This window comes from Aquarana catesbeiana, linkage group LG10, assembly GCF_042186555.1.
Source record: "Aquarana catesbeiana isolate 2022-GZ linkage group LG10, ASM4218655v1, whole genome shotgun sequence".
Classification (NCBI taxonomy): Eukaryota; Metazoa; Chordata; class Amphibia; order Anura; family Ranidae; genus Aquarana; species Aquarana catesbeiana.
Genome location: NC_133333.1, coordinates 45452097 through 45468317, shown reverse-complemented (window position 1 = coordinate 45468317; position 16221 = coordinate 45452097). Strand labels below are relative to the sequence as shown.

Sequence of the window (16221 nt, the reverse complement as noted above, 5' to 3'; positions counted from 1 at the left end):
TTCTACTCTTAGAAGCTCCATTTCTGTGTACACAATTAAGCAATGAGATCAAACAGAACATGGTCACCTATCTATGTATGTGTGGATTTGTGGGGTGGTGGCGGGTGTTATATTTTGAACATGGGCCTTTTTTATTATTATGTTGGAATGCTTTGTAAGAATGACTGTTAAGTATGTTTCTATAATCTTGCAGATAAAAATGTGATGTGTTGCCCGTTATACACTGAAAGTAAAGCTGTGTTCACTCTAAGGTTTACACAAATTTTAGATTGTAAGCTCCTATGATCAGAGCCCTTAAAACCCAATTGCTAACTGTTTTGCTAAATGTAGCACCATATATCCTGTAGAAAGTTTTTTGAAGCTAGTAAAGCAATGTACATAATTGTTTCTGCTGGCAAAATAAAAGTACATTTATTGAGCGTGTTTGTTTGTTTTTTCTCTTTTCTTTCTTTTTAATTAGTTTTGGGGGTGGTGGTTTTGGGGAACTTACACATAATTTCTATATGTATTTGTGCACCAAAAAAAATCTCTTCAGCACACCTGCAAATAAATGATAAAGATGGAATCTTTATATATATATTATATATATTTTCACACTAAGGCTGGCAGGATGTTAAAAAAAAAACCTCCTGCAAGAAGCATCCTTGGAGTGGTGACCGCTCCTGCCCATTGAATTGAATAGGCAGCGGCGATTTGTGTGTCGGTCTAACCCTTTTATGCCCGCTAACGTGGGTTAAAAGCACCCCGCTAGCAGCCAAAAACGACGGTAAAGCGCCGCTAAAAACAGCAGCTCTTTACCGCCGATGCCCCAGTGTGAAAGCAGCCTATCAGCTATGGAGAATTGCAAGTAATGAATTCAGCTGGTTGGATAGGCTGTGTTGTATGTGTCAGCCCTGGTTCACATTGGTGCGTTTTGACATGTCAAATCGGTGGCAATTGCACCGTTCTAATTGCTGCGGCGCTGCAATTTCCAAAAGTAGTTTCTGTACTTTTTGGCAACTTTGGGTGGGATTTTTTTTGGACAGTGCAGAAACCTGCGTGCACAGGGTCATTTTGTGATTTATTGTGATTTGCACTTTATCATTTACATATTGTTTGCACTTTTGTGCGACTTCTGCATTGTTGCATAGGATTGCACTAAAAATTCATATTTCGGTTGCATATAACACAATTTATCACATTTGCACAGCATAGTTGCACTTTATTTGAATTTACGCAATTTATGGTCATATTGCACTTTAATAACACAGTGTTATATTTATTTTCATATGTTTTCATGCACAGGGTTATCTTGCGCTTAAACCTAGCGCTGCATTTTATCTTTTGTATTTTTACTTTGTGCCCTATATCTGGGTTATAGTACTTAGCTACAGGACATTAATTGATAATTTTTCATATCACTTAAACGTTTCTCACTTAGCGCAGATATATAATTTTTATTTTTTTCAAGTGCAGAAACCTGCACAGATGTCTCTCAAATTCCTCCCGCAGAATGAAATTGTGTGAGTTCAGCTAAACTCGCACGATTTCCTCCCGCTCTCAGTGTGAACCAGGGCTCAAACTGGGGCTTTGTCTTTGTAATTAACCTGCTGCTATCCCAGGGACACCATTTCTTATTGAACTCCCTTAAGTTTACCTTCAAATATCATATGTAGAAATACAGATTTGCATATCTGCAAATAAACAAAAATAAAAAAAATTCCAATTGCGGTTGCGATCAAAAGAGCATGGTTTCACCTTCTGACCCGGAAATAAATTATTATAATCACCCGTAAGTTCCTGTGCTGGTCAGGATCTCCGTTTAGGTGGACATGGCGAGGTTCCTCTTTAGCAAAGAGGAGGTGCTGCTCATTTGCCAGGTAAGTGTAGGATATGTACTTGTGCTTACTCAATGTGGGGTTCATTGATTTGTTTGGCATCACCATACATTTGCTTCTGGCCCATGTGCACACCTCACTTCCTGCATTTGTTCTGCTGATGTAAATCAGTAAGGACTATGCAAATATAAATGAGAGCTCCTTTCTATTAAAATATATGACGTTTCACAGTTGGGCGACTTTTCCAGCAAATTTGGACTTTCGAGTTGTATGACAAGTTGTACCCCATGATTCTCAATGATAACCATTCATATCTGTGCTACTTCAAGTTGCAACAACTTCAAAGTAGTCCCTGTACTACTTTGGTGTGAATTTCATGTGACTTGAGGTACATAGGGCGCAATGTTACACAGGCATTCCCAGAAGTTGGGGCCAAGTTGCAGCAGCAAAATAGTGTGACTTTCAGGTCGCAGCAGTATGAATGAGATTCATGGATAATACCTTTGAATTAGGCACTATTCTCACTTGTGCATCTTGCAAGTGGGTCAAATTCGTCCCTGCACTACTTTGGTTTGACTTTGATGCAACTTGACGTCCATATACAGCAAGATTACACAGGCATTGGTCACACAAGTGCAAATGGGGCTTAATTCAAAGGTGTTAACAATGAATCTCATTAGGTTCCTTTCACACTTGGCCGACTTCTCATACAACTTGAGGTCCTTAAGGACCCTTTCACACTTGTGCGACCTGAAAGTACCGCTATTTTGCAGCAAATTTGATGTGATTTGAAGCAATACCAGTGTAATCTTGAGGTCTATGGTCGCAGGACAAGTCGCACAAGTGTGAAAAGGGCCTTAGGGCTGGTTCACACTGCTGTGCTGTCCGACATAGGATGTGATTTGCCCCGCACTGCAAATCACATGCGATGTCTGTGTGATGCAAACTCAGCCATACAGATTGTATGGTTGAATTTGCATCGCATTTGGACTAAAATGGACCCTTTTTTTGGTCCGCAGCAGAATCGGATCACATGGGTGTTGTTTGCATATCGCAGAGCGAACTGCAAATTCAAACTGATTTGGAAGTGTCATTAGCTTTCTACTGACACTCCCAGCAGTTTGCATATGGCAGTGTGAACTGCCTGCGAGTTTTATGCGATGCGGGAACCCGCACTGGATTCGCAGAGTTCCCGCATCGTTCCAGTGTGAACTGGCCCTGACCCTAGGTTCACACCTATGCATTTTTTAGTGTGTTTCTGAAAATTGCCAAATGCTCTACAGTCCATTTAACATGGTTTCCTATGGTACTAGTTCACATCAGTGCATTTTTGGAAATGGTCGGGGACTTTTTTCACGCGATTTACGGGTAATAGATTTCAATGGAACTGCACCAGAAACGCAACTGTTGCGTTTGTGATGTGATTTTTGATGCGTTTTGCGGTTATTATTTTAACACTGTATATAGCTGGTTGCTAACGGGGGGCCGGGAAGCTAACAACCAATGAATCTTCAGCTGTCAGAGGCTTCCCCACTGAAAGTACAAAAAAATGCCAGCAAAAAAAATTGCTAAAAAACTGCATGGGGTCCCCCCCCTCACCAAACTTTAACAAAAATGGTGTGGGTCCATTACCAGGCTTTTTGGGTCTGGTATGAATATTAAGGGGAACCCTGCATCAAAATTTCAAAAAAGGGTCTGGTATGGATTTTTGGGGGGGGCCTATGCCATTGTTAAAAAGAAATTGTCGTGGAGTTCCCCTTAAGGATCTGGTATGGACTGGTGGGCGGAACCTACGCCGTTTTTTCTCTTTGAATTTAACTCTATATTGCCAGGAACTGGCAATTCATTACAGCCACAAGCAATTTTAAATGAAATGTTTTCCTTTAGAAATGTCATTTTGCTGCGGTACAGTAATAAACACGGAAAAGGTGCGCTACTTTACAGGCATACTATAGACAACCCCCAGGCATGATATTTAAAGGAATTTTTATTGTTTCATTATTAAAATCACTGCTCCTGAATGAAAATGACCGTTTTAAAAACATTTTTTCCAAATGATACATGTCCCCTGAGGCAGGGCCCAGGTCCCCAAACACTTTTTATGGCAAAGAACTTGCATATAAGCCTTCAATAAGAACTTTGGATTTTGCAGGTTCAAGCCCCATTGACTTCCACTATTCCTGCATATGTGATCTGACAGGCATTTTTGCTGGCAAGAGTGCAGCTTTCCATTTACATTAGTGCCCAGTTTCTGAGAGTTGAAGTCTTAATTGGGCGCTATTTTCTGGGACTGCAGGATCATTTTTCGGCTCTATAGTAAATGACCCTTATTGTGAATTACTCCTACTAAAATTACTATCTACAACTCATGATACATTAGTGGGATGGTCAGTGGGAAGAATGCTCCCTACACTAGTGTTCATTGGGAAGAATTACTCCCTTACAGATAGCTAGAAAGATCAATGGTTTCAGTGGGAAGACAGAAGTTGCTCAAGGAACCCCTAACAACCTCCTGGAGGAACCCAAGGGTTTCATGGAACCCTGGTTGAGAAACCCTGTTTTAGGTTAATTTAGCTTTTTCCATAAAATATAGCTAAAAAACATAGGAGCATGACTTTGGACTAGCAGGAAGATTGTTCAAGAGTAATGGTAAAAAGTAAAAAATATTTTACCAAAAGAGCAGTGAATGCTTACAACCTCTGCTGAAGTCTGTTTTTAAGTCTATCAACTGTACGTGAACTTAGACATACTTTAGATAACATGTTAATTAAAAGAAATAAACCGCCTTCAAAAAAAAAAAAAAAAAAAAAAAAAAGGAGCAGACTTAATGGACTAGCCTTTCTTAACCTCTTTAACAGAGAGGGAACTTTGAAATAACTTTCCAATTTCAGGGAACCTCTGCTAAAGATTACTATATCTACCACTCATGACATATTAGTTTGATGGTCAGTGGACTTGTGGTCATTGGGATAATTACCCCCATACAGATAGCTAAAAAGATCAATTGTGTCAGTGGGAACTTATCTGAGAGGCAGAAATTGCTCAAGGAGCCCCTAGCAACCTCTGCAGGAACCCTAAGGCTCTATGGAATCCTAGTCGAGAAACCCTGGACTAGCTTGTCTGTTCCCCACAAGTATCACCACACAATAGAATTATGCCAAGAAACAAAGTGTGATGCTATATGGATGAAAAAGTAATACACATGAATCAGTGGTATGTAAACATGAAAAATATAAGAAGAAAAGATTGAACCAAAGGGGCCTAGAAGCTGTTATGAGATTTTACCATAGATTGGAAATCCCATTTAAAAAGGGCTGGTATGCTTTTTTGCTTAGGCATGTATTATATTTCAAGTTCTGAGAAAAAGGAACTCACCTGTAACAGCCAAACCCGTCATTGTAGTTTATTGTCTGGTCGTTTCTCTCCCAGAAACGACATACAGGGGATAAATATAAACTATAGCAGCACACGGGGTGTCACATAGGTGGACGTGGTTACAAAGCTGTACTTGTTATTTCCTATGAGTCATTAAATTAGTTTGCTGGCTTTAAAATAAACCTTTGCTTTGCCCACCCCATCCCAGGCAGCACATACTTGCCTTTTTATCACTCTCTCACCTCTCCATTCAGCATGGGAGCCACAGAAAATACTTGGTCATTCTGGTTATAGAAGACCATGTGGTCTAGGTGCAGCGGGCAGTGAATACAGAGTCTAAGTTTTCCAATAGCAATTTATTGTGGAAATGTTCAGCAACTACAAACATGCCCAGTGGGGAATCAAGACCGTCTGGAGCCATTTACAATTGTAACAGCAGTAGAACAGCGGTTTGAAGACTGAAAGATGCCTACACCATCTGCCACGATGAGTGGAATGTGGCCTGGCTGGTCCACACCCAAAGGGAATGCTTCCTAGAAGAGGTAGACCTAGCCCCTACACTCTCTTTACTCTTCTGGAACCTTTTCCATCTTTAATCACTGTCCCTGACAGACGGGGAATCTGCCCCCCCCCCCGGTGACTGAGGAAATCATAGAGCGCTACCTGCAGTGGAGAATACAGACTGCACTTGCCTATAGCCATGTAGCTCAGTCCATGTGCTAATGCTGGGCCTTCTAGCTTACGCTGGGCCTTCTAGCTTACACAGGGATCTAATTTCCCTCCTGGAGGCTGAACGGTGGGACTTGAGAAAAAAAAAAAAAAAGGTATGTACTTTTAATGCTGAACTCCAGGAATCACAAAAAAAAAAAATAGCCTTGCAATGGGTCCCCCTTTATTGCAAGGGATAAATGCTCTCTCAGTCTAGTGGATAGAGGATAACTTACCTTATTCAATATTACACGTTATTCCTCTATGCCTACTTTTCTCAAACTTTTTACCCTAGAGGAACCCTTGAAATAAGTTTCAGGTCTTGGCAAACCTCTGCTAAAACCAATAAATTGGAGGTTACAGGGAAGAATTTTTCTTACATTGGTGATCGTTGGGAAGAATGCTCCTTACCTTGATGGTCAATGGAAAGAATGCCCCTTATATTGATGGTCAGTAGGAAGAATGCCTCTTAAATTGGGGGTCAGTGTAGAAAAATGCTCCTTACATTGGTGGTCAGTGAGAAGAATGCTCCCTACATTGGTGATCAGTGAGAAAAATCATATAAGAATAAATATAGCGCTTGCAAACAACATAAGTGAAAATTTGTTGACCAAAAGAAAGGCCAAAATACAATAAGTGGAAATAAAGTCCAAATAAATCAACTAAAGGTTCTCCAATCCACAGTGAAGCACTTTATATTTACCTCAGAGAAATTCAGGTGTGCATCACCCCCTCATGTATCCCCACTCACCAGATCACAACAACCCCCAGCTTTTCAGTCTGGTGGGTCATTTAAAGGATTTCTGGACCTGAAGGCATATCATCTTATCCGCCATCCCAGGATTCTTTACCAAGCTTTAAAGAGTTTCTCAGCCAGAACACAGCAGGTAGACAGAAGTAAAAATAGAAGGAAACTGGTAGTGAAGTACCATTAAAAAGGTTTTATTAAAGAAGGGAGTGGGTACTTACAACAAGTATAATAAAAACAAGCCTCAAAATGGAGCTGTGGGTGTAAAAACACTGTTCTTGGCGTGCGTTCCACAGGACCGGAAGTGATGTCAGTGATACCGGAAATAGCGTCAACGTTTCGCCCTCCCACAGGGCGTCATCAGGGACATAATTTCCGGCTAGTTGAGCCATCTTAAATAGAGGGCGGAGAGGAAACACCCCTCCAGGAAACCAATCAAAATTGGCATAGCGGCCATTTTGTTGGTGGGACAAAAGAGTCGCTCCTAGGGATAAAATACAATCCTTAGGAGAGATAAAAACGCCATTTTGTTGGTTTGATACAATCAAACCGTGAGAAAAATCTTCCCACCGACCGCCACCATAGGGAGCAATGTTTTCTACAGTTGTCAGTTGGAAGAATGTTCCTTACATTGGTAGTCACTGGGAAGAATGCTCCCTACGGTGGTGGTCAGTGAGAAGAATGCCCTTTACATTGGTAGTCAGTGAGAAGAATGCTCCTTACCTTGGTAGTCAGTGGGAAGAATTCCACCCTTACCAGTGATCTTTTTAGATGTCTGTGTCATGTGGCTGACTATCCCAACTGCCATTGGCTGTGGAATTCCGTAAACACCGTCAAATGGGAGGTCAATTAACCATTCTTCAAGGATCCCCTAGCAACCCTGGTTAAAAATGGTTGCTCAACTCCTAGACTTATTGAACATTTAAACCATGCAGTGTGTTTGGGGAAGGGGGGCATTGCAAGGGTAATGTTTTTTACCCTTTCTTTTGGATCAATAAATAAAATCAATCAATTAACATAATATCAGTATAATATATTTATAGTACATACTGTATACTGTAAGTATCCAAATGTAAGCTCAAAAAATGCCTATAGTGTAAAACCCCAGAATGTCCAAATCCTAGCTTCCATCTTGACTGATGAATTTAAAGCGGTTGTATACTGCTGGAGGTTTTTTTTTTTTTTTCCCCGGCAAGGTAAAGTCATAATGTGCTATGGAACAGCTTCGTTTTAAGGTAAGTTTCACATAATATAAGCATCACATACAGTCCCTGACACAAGTCTTGTCGCTTGTGTACAAATTGACCTGAAGTGCCGCTAAAATATATTTCTAATCAAGATTTTGTTACAAGAAATGGGTCATTTTAATCCCAACAGCTTTTGTAATAATGTTTCAGTGCAAAACGAAATTGACAAAAAGTATTCTAATATTCACAGCTTGGTAAATCCCATTGAGTCAATTTTTGCCAAGACATAAGTGTTGTCGCCTTGTTATATGAGCTTCACCTGAGACTAATAATGGATCAATTAGGTCTCAGGTGTGTATAAAAAGAACACCAGTACACTAGATCTTCTCAACTGCAACTAGACCTCTGCAAACATGCCTAAGATTCACCCGGAGACTAAAGTGTTGATTATCAAGAGGCTGAAGACCAGATCCACTGCTGATGTGGCAGATACCTTCAATGTGTCTCAGCATCAAGTTCAGAGGATAAAAAAAGATTTGAAGAGACTGGAGATGTTTTGGACAAGGCCAGGTCAGGCCGACCCCGCAAGACAACTGCTCGAGAGGACCGTTTGTTGGCTCGAAAATCCAAGGCCAGCCCATTTTCCACTGCAGCAGAGCTCCACGAGACCTGGTAACCTGAAGTCCCTGTGTCAACCAGAACAGTTTGTCGGATTCTGTCTCGAAATGGCCTCCATGGTCGAATCAGTGCCCATAAGCCAGCACTAAACAAAAGACAATTGAAAAACCGTGTGGCATTTGCCAAGGGCCACAGCCTGCTAAAAAGATGGACTCTGGAAAAGTGGCAGAAGGTGGATTTTTCAGATGAATCTTCTGTTGAATTACACGACAGTCGCTGCAAATATTGCAGGAGACCTACTGGAACCCGCATGGAGCCGAGATTTACCCAGAAAACAGTGAAGTTTGGTGGAGGCAAAATCATGGTCTGGGGTTGCATCCAGTATGGGGGTGTGTGAGGGATCTGCAGAGTGGAAGGCAACATCAATAGTCTAAAATACCAAGAAATCTTAGCTACCTCTTATATTCCCAACCATAAAAAAGGCCAAATTTTGCAGCAGGATGGTGCTCCATCGCATACTTCCATCTCCACATCAAAGTTCCTTAAGGCAAAGAAGATCAAGATGCTCCAGGATTGGCCAGCCCAGTCACCAGACATGAACATCATTGAACATATGTGGTGTAGGATGAAAGATGAAGCATTGAAGACGAAACCAAAGAATATTGATGAACTCTGGGAGGTATGCAAGACTGTTTTCTTTGCTATTCCTGATGACTTCATCAATAAATTGTATGAATCCTTGCCAAACTGCATGGATGCTGTCCTTCAAGCTTATGGAAGTCATACAAGATATTACATTTGGATCTCACAGCACCACTACTTAATTTGCTGACATATTTTTGGATTTTCAGTAAAGTTGTTCAATTTCTGTATAGGCGACAAAACTTTTGTCTTGCCAAAATTTGACCTGTCTGTCTTGATTAAATGATAAATCTTTTTTCAGTGAAACTAATTTATTTCAGTGCATTAAACATCATTTGGGAGGGCTTAAGCTTTTCATATGAGCTATTTCTAACACCAATTGATTAATTAAAAGTCAGGTTAATAGCAGGAGTTTCTACAAAATAGAGAAGCGACAAGACTTTTGTCAGGGACTGTACTACGCACATTATGTGAAACTTACCTTAAAATGGATTTGTTCCAGCACCGTGATGTCGGCACTGCAGGGGTTCTCATCTTCACCCATCTTGCTTCAGGGTTCGTGGGCTCTGGCTTTGTGACTGGCCAGAGCTGCGATGACGTCACTCCTGCACATGCGCGCATGAGCCGCTGTTCATGGCACAGGGCTCTGAAGGAACGGCATGGGTGATTGTTCCTTCAAGTTGCATGCGCCAGTGATATCACTGGCTGCATGTAATGTAATGTAAATATCTCCTAAACGGTACACGTTTAAGAGATGTTTACACTTACCTATAGGTAAGAAATTAGGGGGGGATTTGGGACTTTAAATGAAGCGCAATGAAGTGCCTCCATCTCTGGTTTGGGCTGAGGATAAATGCGACAAATTCCTATGGATTATATAAATATAATGAATCCAAGGAAGAGAATAATTATTGCGCTACCCTAAAAAATGAGGATGGACAGTGAGTGAGTAAGCTGCTACAAACCATGTGACAAGAATGAATACCATATATTAAATAAATGTAGCGCTAAATCAACTTATATAAGTAATAAATGTGCACGTGCATATAATGTCCCAAATAATGCCGTGTGGCTGTCAACACAAAAGTCCACAATCAGGGTAAATGAACCATGGGGCAATACATGCAACTTCTCAACGATGTACTCAGAAGTCTTCAAGGTAAGTAGAAGGATGGAATACGCTTACCAGCTGTGTTGGATTCTATTGCCATAAGCATAGAATCAGTAAGACTTTGTGCCACCAAGGGCAGAAACATGAGGTGATGGAGGCAAGGGTAGAGCCTCTATGGTGGAGGCAAGGGTAGAGCCTCTCTCGGCTATGGATGTCCCTTCTGGTCCACTAGAACTGGGTCAAAGGTGATTTCCACAGATCAATAGTTCCTATTGAACTTGTGACCGTTCACTCCAGCATCCAGCACAGAACAGTTCTGTGCTGGATGCTGGAGTGAACGGTCACAAGTTCAATAGGAACTATTGATCTGTGGAAATCACCTTTGACCCAGTTCTAGTGGACCAGAAGGGACATCCATAGCCGAGAGAGGCTCTACCCTTGCCTCCACCATAGAGGCTCTACCCTTGCCTCCATCACCTCATGTTTCTGCCCTTGGTGGCACAAAGTCTTACTGATTCTATGCTTATGGCAATAGAATCCAACACAGCTGGTAAGCGTATTCCATCCTTCTACTTACCTTGAAGACTTCTGAGTACATCGTTGAGAAGTTGCATGTATTGCCCCATGGTTCATTTACCCTGATTGTGGACTTTTGTGTTGACAGCCACACGGCATTATTTGGGACATTATATGCACGTGCACATTTATTACTTATATAAGTTGATTTAGCGCTACATTTATTTAATATATAAATATAATGAACCATACTCTGAATAGAGAAGGGGAATATCAAGGAAGATGGATATTTATCGTGTATAGGTGATTAACCAACCACCAACGACACTTGCGCCGACATCATCGGTGCATGCGCACTGAAGAAGCAGCCCTCCGTACCATTTCTTCACTAGCAAGTGCTGTGACTGATGGATCCTGCCACGCATGCGCGGGAGGGACATCACGCGACTCCGGACGGTCACAGAGCCAGAGTCTGTGGCCCCAGAAGGAAGAGGGGCGAAGATGGATGCGGCCTCCAGTGGGGAGAACGCAGGCTTTGTTTGCAGGTAAGGTCCACATAATGGGCTAGCGTGCGATGCATACATTATGCTTTTACTTTGCAGGGGAAAAAAGAGGAAGTAAAATCCATCAGGGTTTACTTTTTCTTTAACCACTTGCTTACTTGGCACTTTCACTCCCTTCCTGACCAGGCCAATTTTCAGCTTTCAGCACTTTCACACTTTGAATGACAATTGTGCGGTCATGCAATACTGTACCCATATGCAATTTTTATCATTTATTTTCACACAAATTCTCTCTTTTACTAAAAAAAAAAAAAAAACAAAAAAACAAAAAAAAACACCTGTTTTCAAAATTTTGTAACAGAAACTTTTTCTCCTTCCCTGATGTGCACTGATGAGGCTGCACTGATGGGCACTGCTGGGCACTGATCATAAGTTCGGGCCAAATTTTCGCTGTTCGGATGTTCAACAGTTTGTTTGGCCCCCCGGACCAACCACAATGCATCGCGGTGCTGAACAGTGCAATGCAAGCCCTGATTGGCTGAAGCAGTGAAAGCTTCAGCCAATCAGGGCACAGAGCACTGTCAGAGTCATGATTGGACACTGTTATCATGACTTTATCCATTCATTTCTCATTCCCGCCCCACAGTATAAAACTATACTTTCAATGACAGCCATTTTCAGTGTGATTTCGGCGTGGAGAGAGATAGAACGGGGCTCTGTTCAGTGCTATTAGTTAGTGTGCTATACTGTGCTATTTTGCTTCAATTGTCAGTGTAGAATACTAGTTTAGTGTCAGTCCAGGGATAGTGTGAGTGTAGTGAGGAGGACCATCATTCAGCTTTGCATAGTGTGCAGCTAGAGTAGGGACAGCTCAGATAATTTCAGTGTAGTGTAGTGAGACAGTAATCTTGACATTATAGCTAGAGTAGGGACAGTTCAGATAGCGTCAGTGTAGTGACAGTTGAAGGCCATTTATTTCTATGTGCATTACTGCCAGTTTAATGCCATATAGTTCTGTGCCTCACTGCACGTTTGGCGCATTATATTGCAGTATATTATAGTGTATCCCTGGAGTGTGTCTGTGTAGTGTGAGTACTCAAATTAAAGTGCATTAAACACCTCTTTACATTGATTAAAGTGCATCTAGGTACAGATTTCAACTTCTTCTTTACATTTGCTTATAAGCACCGCCCCCTCCCTCCCAATAATGTCGCAACAAGGAGAGGCAGACATTCCCTTGGCACTGTAAGGGGGCCAGCAACAAATATGTCCACAGGCAAAGGTGGATATGATGGTTAGTCCTCAAGCAGGGCATGATTTCCTCTGTTTAGTGAGTTTGCCCGTGCTATCCAGCGTGCTTTCAGAACGGGTATTCAGTGCTGCAGGAGGTTTCACTACTGATCATAGAATGCATCTGTCCACAGACCCTATGGACTGTTAGACTTTTATAAAAATGAATCAGTCCTGGATTACCAGCTATGAAGCCCCTGATTCCGATGTCACTGATTAAGTCTGTTTGGGATGTGGAATCTCTGCAGGACTTCGAGGCTGCCTAGCTTTGAGGGTGTTCAATCTTTTCATCTGGAAAAATGGGTGTTAATTGTGCCCATGAAACCTATTCCAAAAACAAAGACCAATTTTTCAGCACCTGTTTGACAGGTGCATATCATTGTAATTTTTTTTGCCTTCATCAAGAGTACCTCTATAGGGTTACGGTGGGAAGGCGCCACCGACACCCAAAGACCGACTTTGGATAGAAGTAACGGGTGCGTAAAAATTGAAGTGACACCAGAATGTATCCAAAAAATCTCTAATCTTGTTACCAGTGCACTACATTGTGACCTCATCATACACACTGGCTCCCCAGCTGTTGCTGAGCAAAATAAAGGCAGCTTGCAGGGAAAATTTCATTTTTATTTTTGGCTTTATAAATGCAATTATTGCTGCAGCAGATTCTAGACATGGTACAGATCTGTCACTTTACAGGTAGACTAAGGGGACCCCCCAGGTACTATATTGGAAGGAATTTTTCATTTTTATGCTTTCACTTTAAAAATCAAAAAATCACTCCTCATTTAAAAATGACATTTTTCATGAATGTTTTTATTGATACATGTTCCTCAGGGCAGGCCCCAGACCCTAGATCCCAATAACTATTGTATGCCAAATGACTTGAATATAAGCCTTCAAAATGGGCACGTTTGGGTCCCATTGACTTTAATGGGGTTCATTATTCGAGTCCAAACTTTTGCGGTGTTCGAAAGTTCTGGTGCAAACCGAACAGGAGTCCGTTCAGCCCATCCCTACTGATAGGCACTATTGGGGCTGCACTGGTAATCAGGACACTGATGAAGATTATCAGAATTGCTACTCCATCCATCCAGATATTGATGTGTTCGTTTATCAAAGACAGTGTCAAAAATTGCACTAGTTTTATGTTGCCCTCTTTTACTTTTCTAATAAAAAAAATTTACCAAAAAATGCAGTTTTATCACTTACGTACATTATCTATATCAGTGATTGTTAACCTGTAATCTGCCTCACTTTTTCTGCTAATCAGCTCTCCTTACTATTAGTGTATTTTATGTGTGGCCCAAGACAATTCCTCTTCTTCCAACATGACCCAGGAAGGTCAAAAATGTTAGACTCCCCTGAATTACAATATTATTATCATCCACTTATATGGTGCTGGTGCATATACAGAGCATTTGAATATTGGGCTGGCAGCTTCTGCATATCAAAGGGTTCCCGTGATCACCTATTGTTGTGATAGATATAAGTGAATCTACAATTGGAGCACCACACCGACTAGTACAACACACATACAAATTTATTCCAATGTCACACTAGCTTTAAAAGCCAACTTAATTCAGGGGCTATAACTCAACACCCTTCGTCAGTGAGAGTAACCCCAACATTTTGAGTTGTTACCAGAATCAAAAAAGAAGGAAAATAATCCAATAGGGGAACTAGTGACAACTTTTTAAAGGGAGATTTTCCTTACTTGGGCATCTGGATACCACTGGGGACTATAGGTTGTTTTTACCAAATTTTTACTAAAATGTACATGGTATGCACACAATAACAAACGTACCTCTTAGTTTGCCATTCTCTAGTGATGTTCCATCATCCCCACATTTTCTCAGATCCTACTTACAGCATGATCTCTTGTTTCTTCAACCACTGGGTGACCATCGATGATGTAACGCTGTCACCACCACCACCACCATTGTCACCATTTTCTCAGATCCTACTTTCAGCATGATCTCTTGTTTCTTTAAACATTGGGCGACCATTGATGATATAACGCTGTCACCACCACCACCATTGTCACCGATGCCATTTTCTCAGATCCTACTTCCGGCATGGTCTCTTGTTTCTTCAGCCATTGGGGAGCCATTGATGATATAATGCTGGTGCGATACTTGATTCTTCTCTCAGGATCTTAAAGATGCCAGGAGTGTACAGTGCACTGGCATTGTGAAATGTACAACTTGCAGAACTAGATTTCTTTGGCAGAAGATGTTGTTTTGGCAGAAGAGACATACAAAAATGTTGATTTATCAGAGACAAATAGGCTGTTCACGTTGCAAGGGAATTTCCACTGAGCCTAGTGGTAAAATGTGGTAAAATTTAAATGTGGTAAAAATTAAATTTACAAAGAATATTCACGTGCAAGGAAAATGAACAAAAAGTATTTTTGCTTGCACCTGATTGGATGATAGGGAATTTTCACTTAGCTCTGATAACTTCTAAGCTAAGTGAACAGTCTATTTACTTTTAGAAAACAAAACCCCATAGTGTTATCTACCAAAAAACATTGTTATTCTGGTTTAAATTGGCAACATAGGCGTGTGCACGGGGTATGCTGGATGTGCCTGGGCACACCCTAATACCCCTATGCGCATTAGCATTATCACCACTGGCAGCTTCAGTGGTTGCAGGGGTCACAATGGTCCGAGGGGGCCCATAATGGCTCCCTCTCACAATGGAGGGCAGGCCATTACAAGAATTGATCCCCTATATGGCTCTCCATGCAGTGGATGAAACCAGGCTTCTCCTCTTTTCCCTCCAGTGGCTTTCAGCTGCTGCATAGAGAACCATACTGAGGATAGATTCTTGTAATTGCACCCTGTCTTTTGCACTATCAGATTCCCCCTGCTGCCCGGGCCTCCCATGTGCCCCCCAAAGCACTGCCATCTTCCCTCCTTTCCTCTCCCGCCAGCTTTTCTTCACAGGGGGATCTTCAGGATGGAGATCGGAGAAGGGCCCAGTAGATATGTAATTTAATGGTCAGTTTCTATTCTGAATGAACCCAGCTGGTCGGTACCATTCAGTCACTATGTTCACTCATAACTGAAGCATAATAAGCTGTGCTTACTATGCTTCAGTTTATAAATGAACAGGCCATGCAGAGCTCTCCCTGTCCATTTACTCTGTGCAGCTAAGGCTGCATAAAGGAACTGGGGAATGTGTTTCTTCAGTTCCTTTCTCAAGAGTGAGACGCCTAATATTTCAACAACCCCCCACACCACAAAAAAAAAACTGTAAAAAAAAAAACCAAAAAAAGTAACAATACATAAATGTAAAAAACAATTAAGGGCTCGTTCACAGGGGTTCTGGGTGTGTGTGTATGTGTGTGTGTGTGTGTGTGTGTGTGTGTATGTATGTATATATATATGTATATATATATATATATATATACTGTACATACACACACATAAGTGTGCTTGAGCTTTGGGGTGCACACCCTAATGCAATAGGCAGCACACACCTATGATTGGGTATAATTAGTAATCCGTTTCTTTGAATAGTATGACATCCTATAATAACAATAACCCCAGCATATGTATATAATTCCTTGAAGGGGTAATTTGGAATGGCAAATAGCAGGAGACACAATAGACAGAGGAAGCTGCTAGAATTTCTATGCGTGCAACAACAAATGTGACACATCTAAAAATAGCAGTGTCATAAAAAGAAGCAAACAGCCTTC

General features: G+C 41.4%; 1 protein-coding gene across 4 annotated transcripts in view; it reads right to left on the bottom strand.

Moving 5' to 3' along the window:
• CEACAM19 (CEA cell adhesion molecule 19) overlaps positions 1-5280 on the bottom strand; it is a 35623-nt gene extending 30343 nt beyond the window's left edge. For 3 of the 4 annotated variants that reach the window (XM_073601266.1, XM_073601268.1, XM_073601267.1), the window contains exon 1: positions 5193-5280. In XM_073601266.1, the coding sequence (XP_073457367.1) occupies positions 5193-5214 (22 nt within the window). In that variant the 5' untranslated portion in view covers positions 5215-5280. The remainder of the gene's footprint in view (positions 1-5192) is intronic. The other variant, XR_012236212.1, reaches the window with a different exon arrangement.
• Between the last annotated feature and the right edge of the window lie 10941 nt (positions 5281-16221).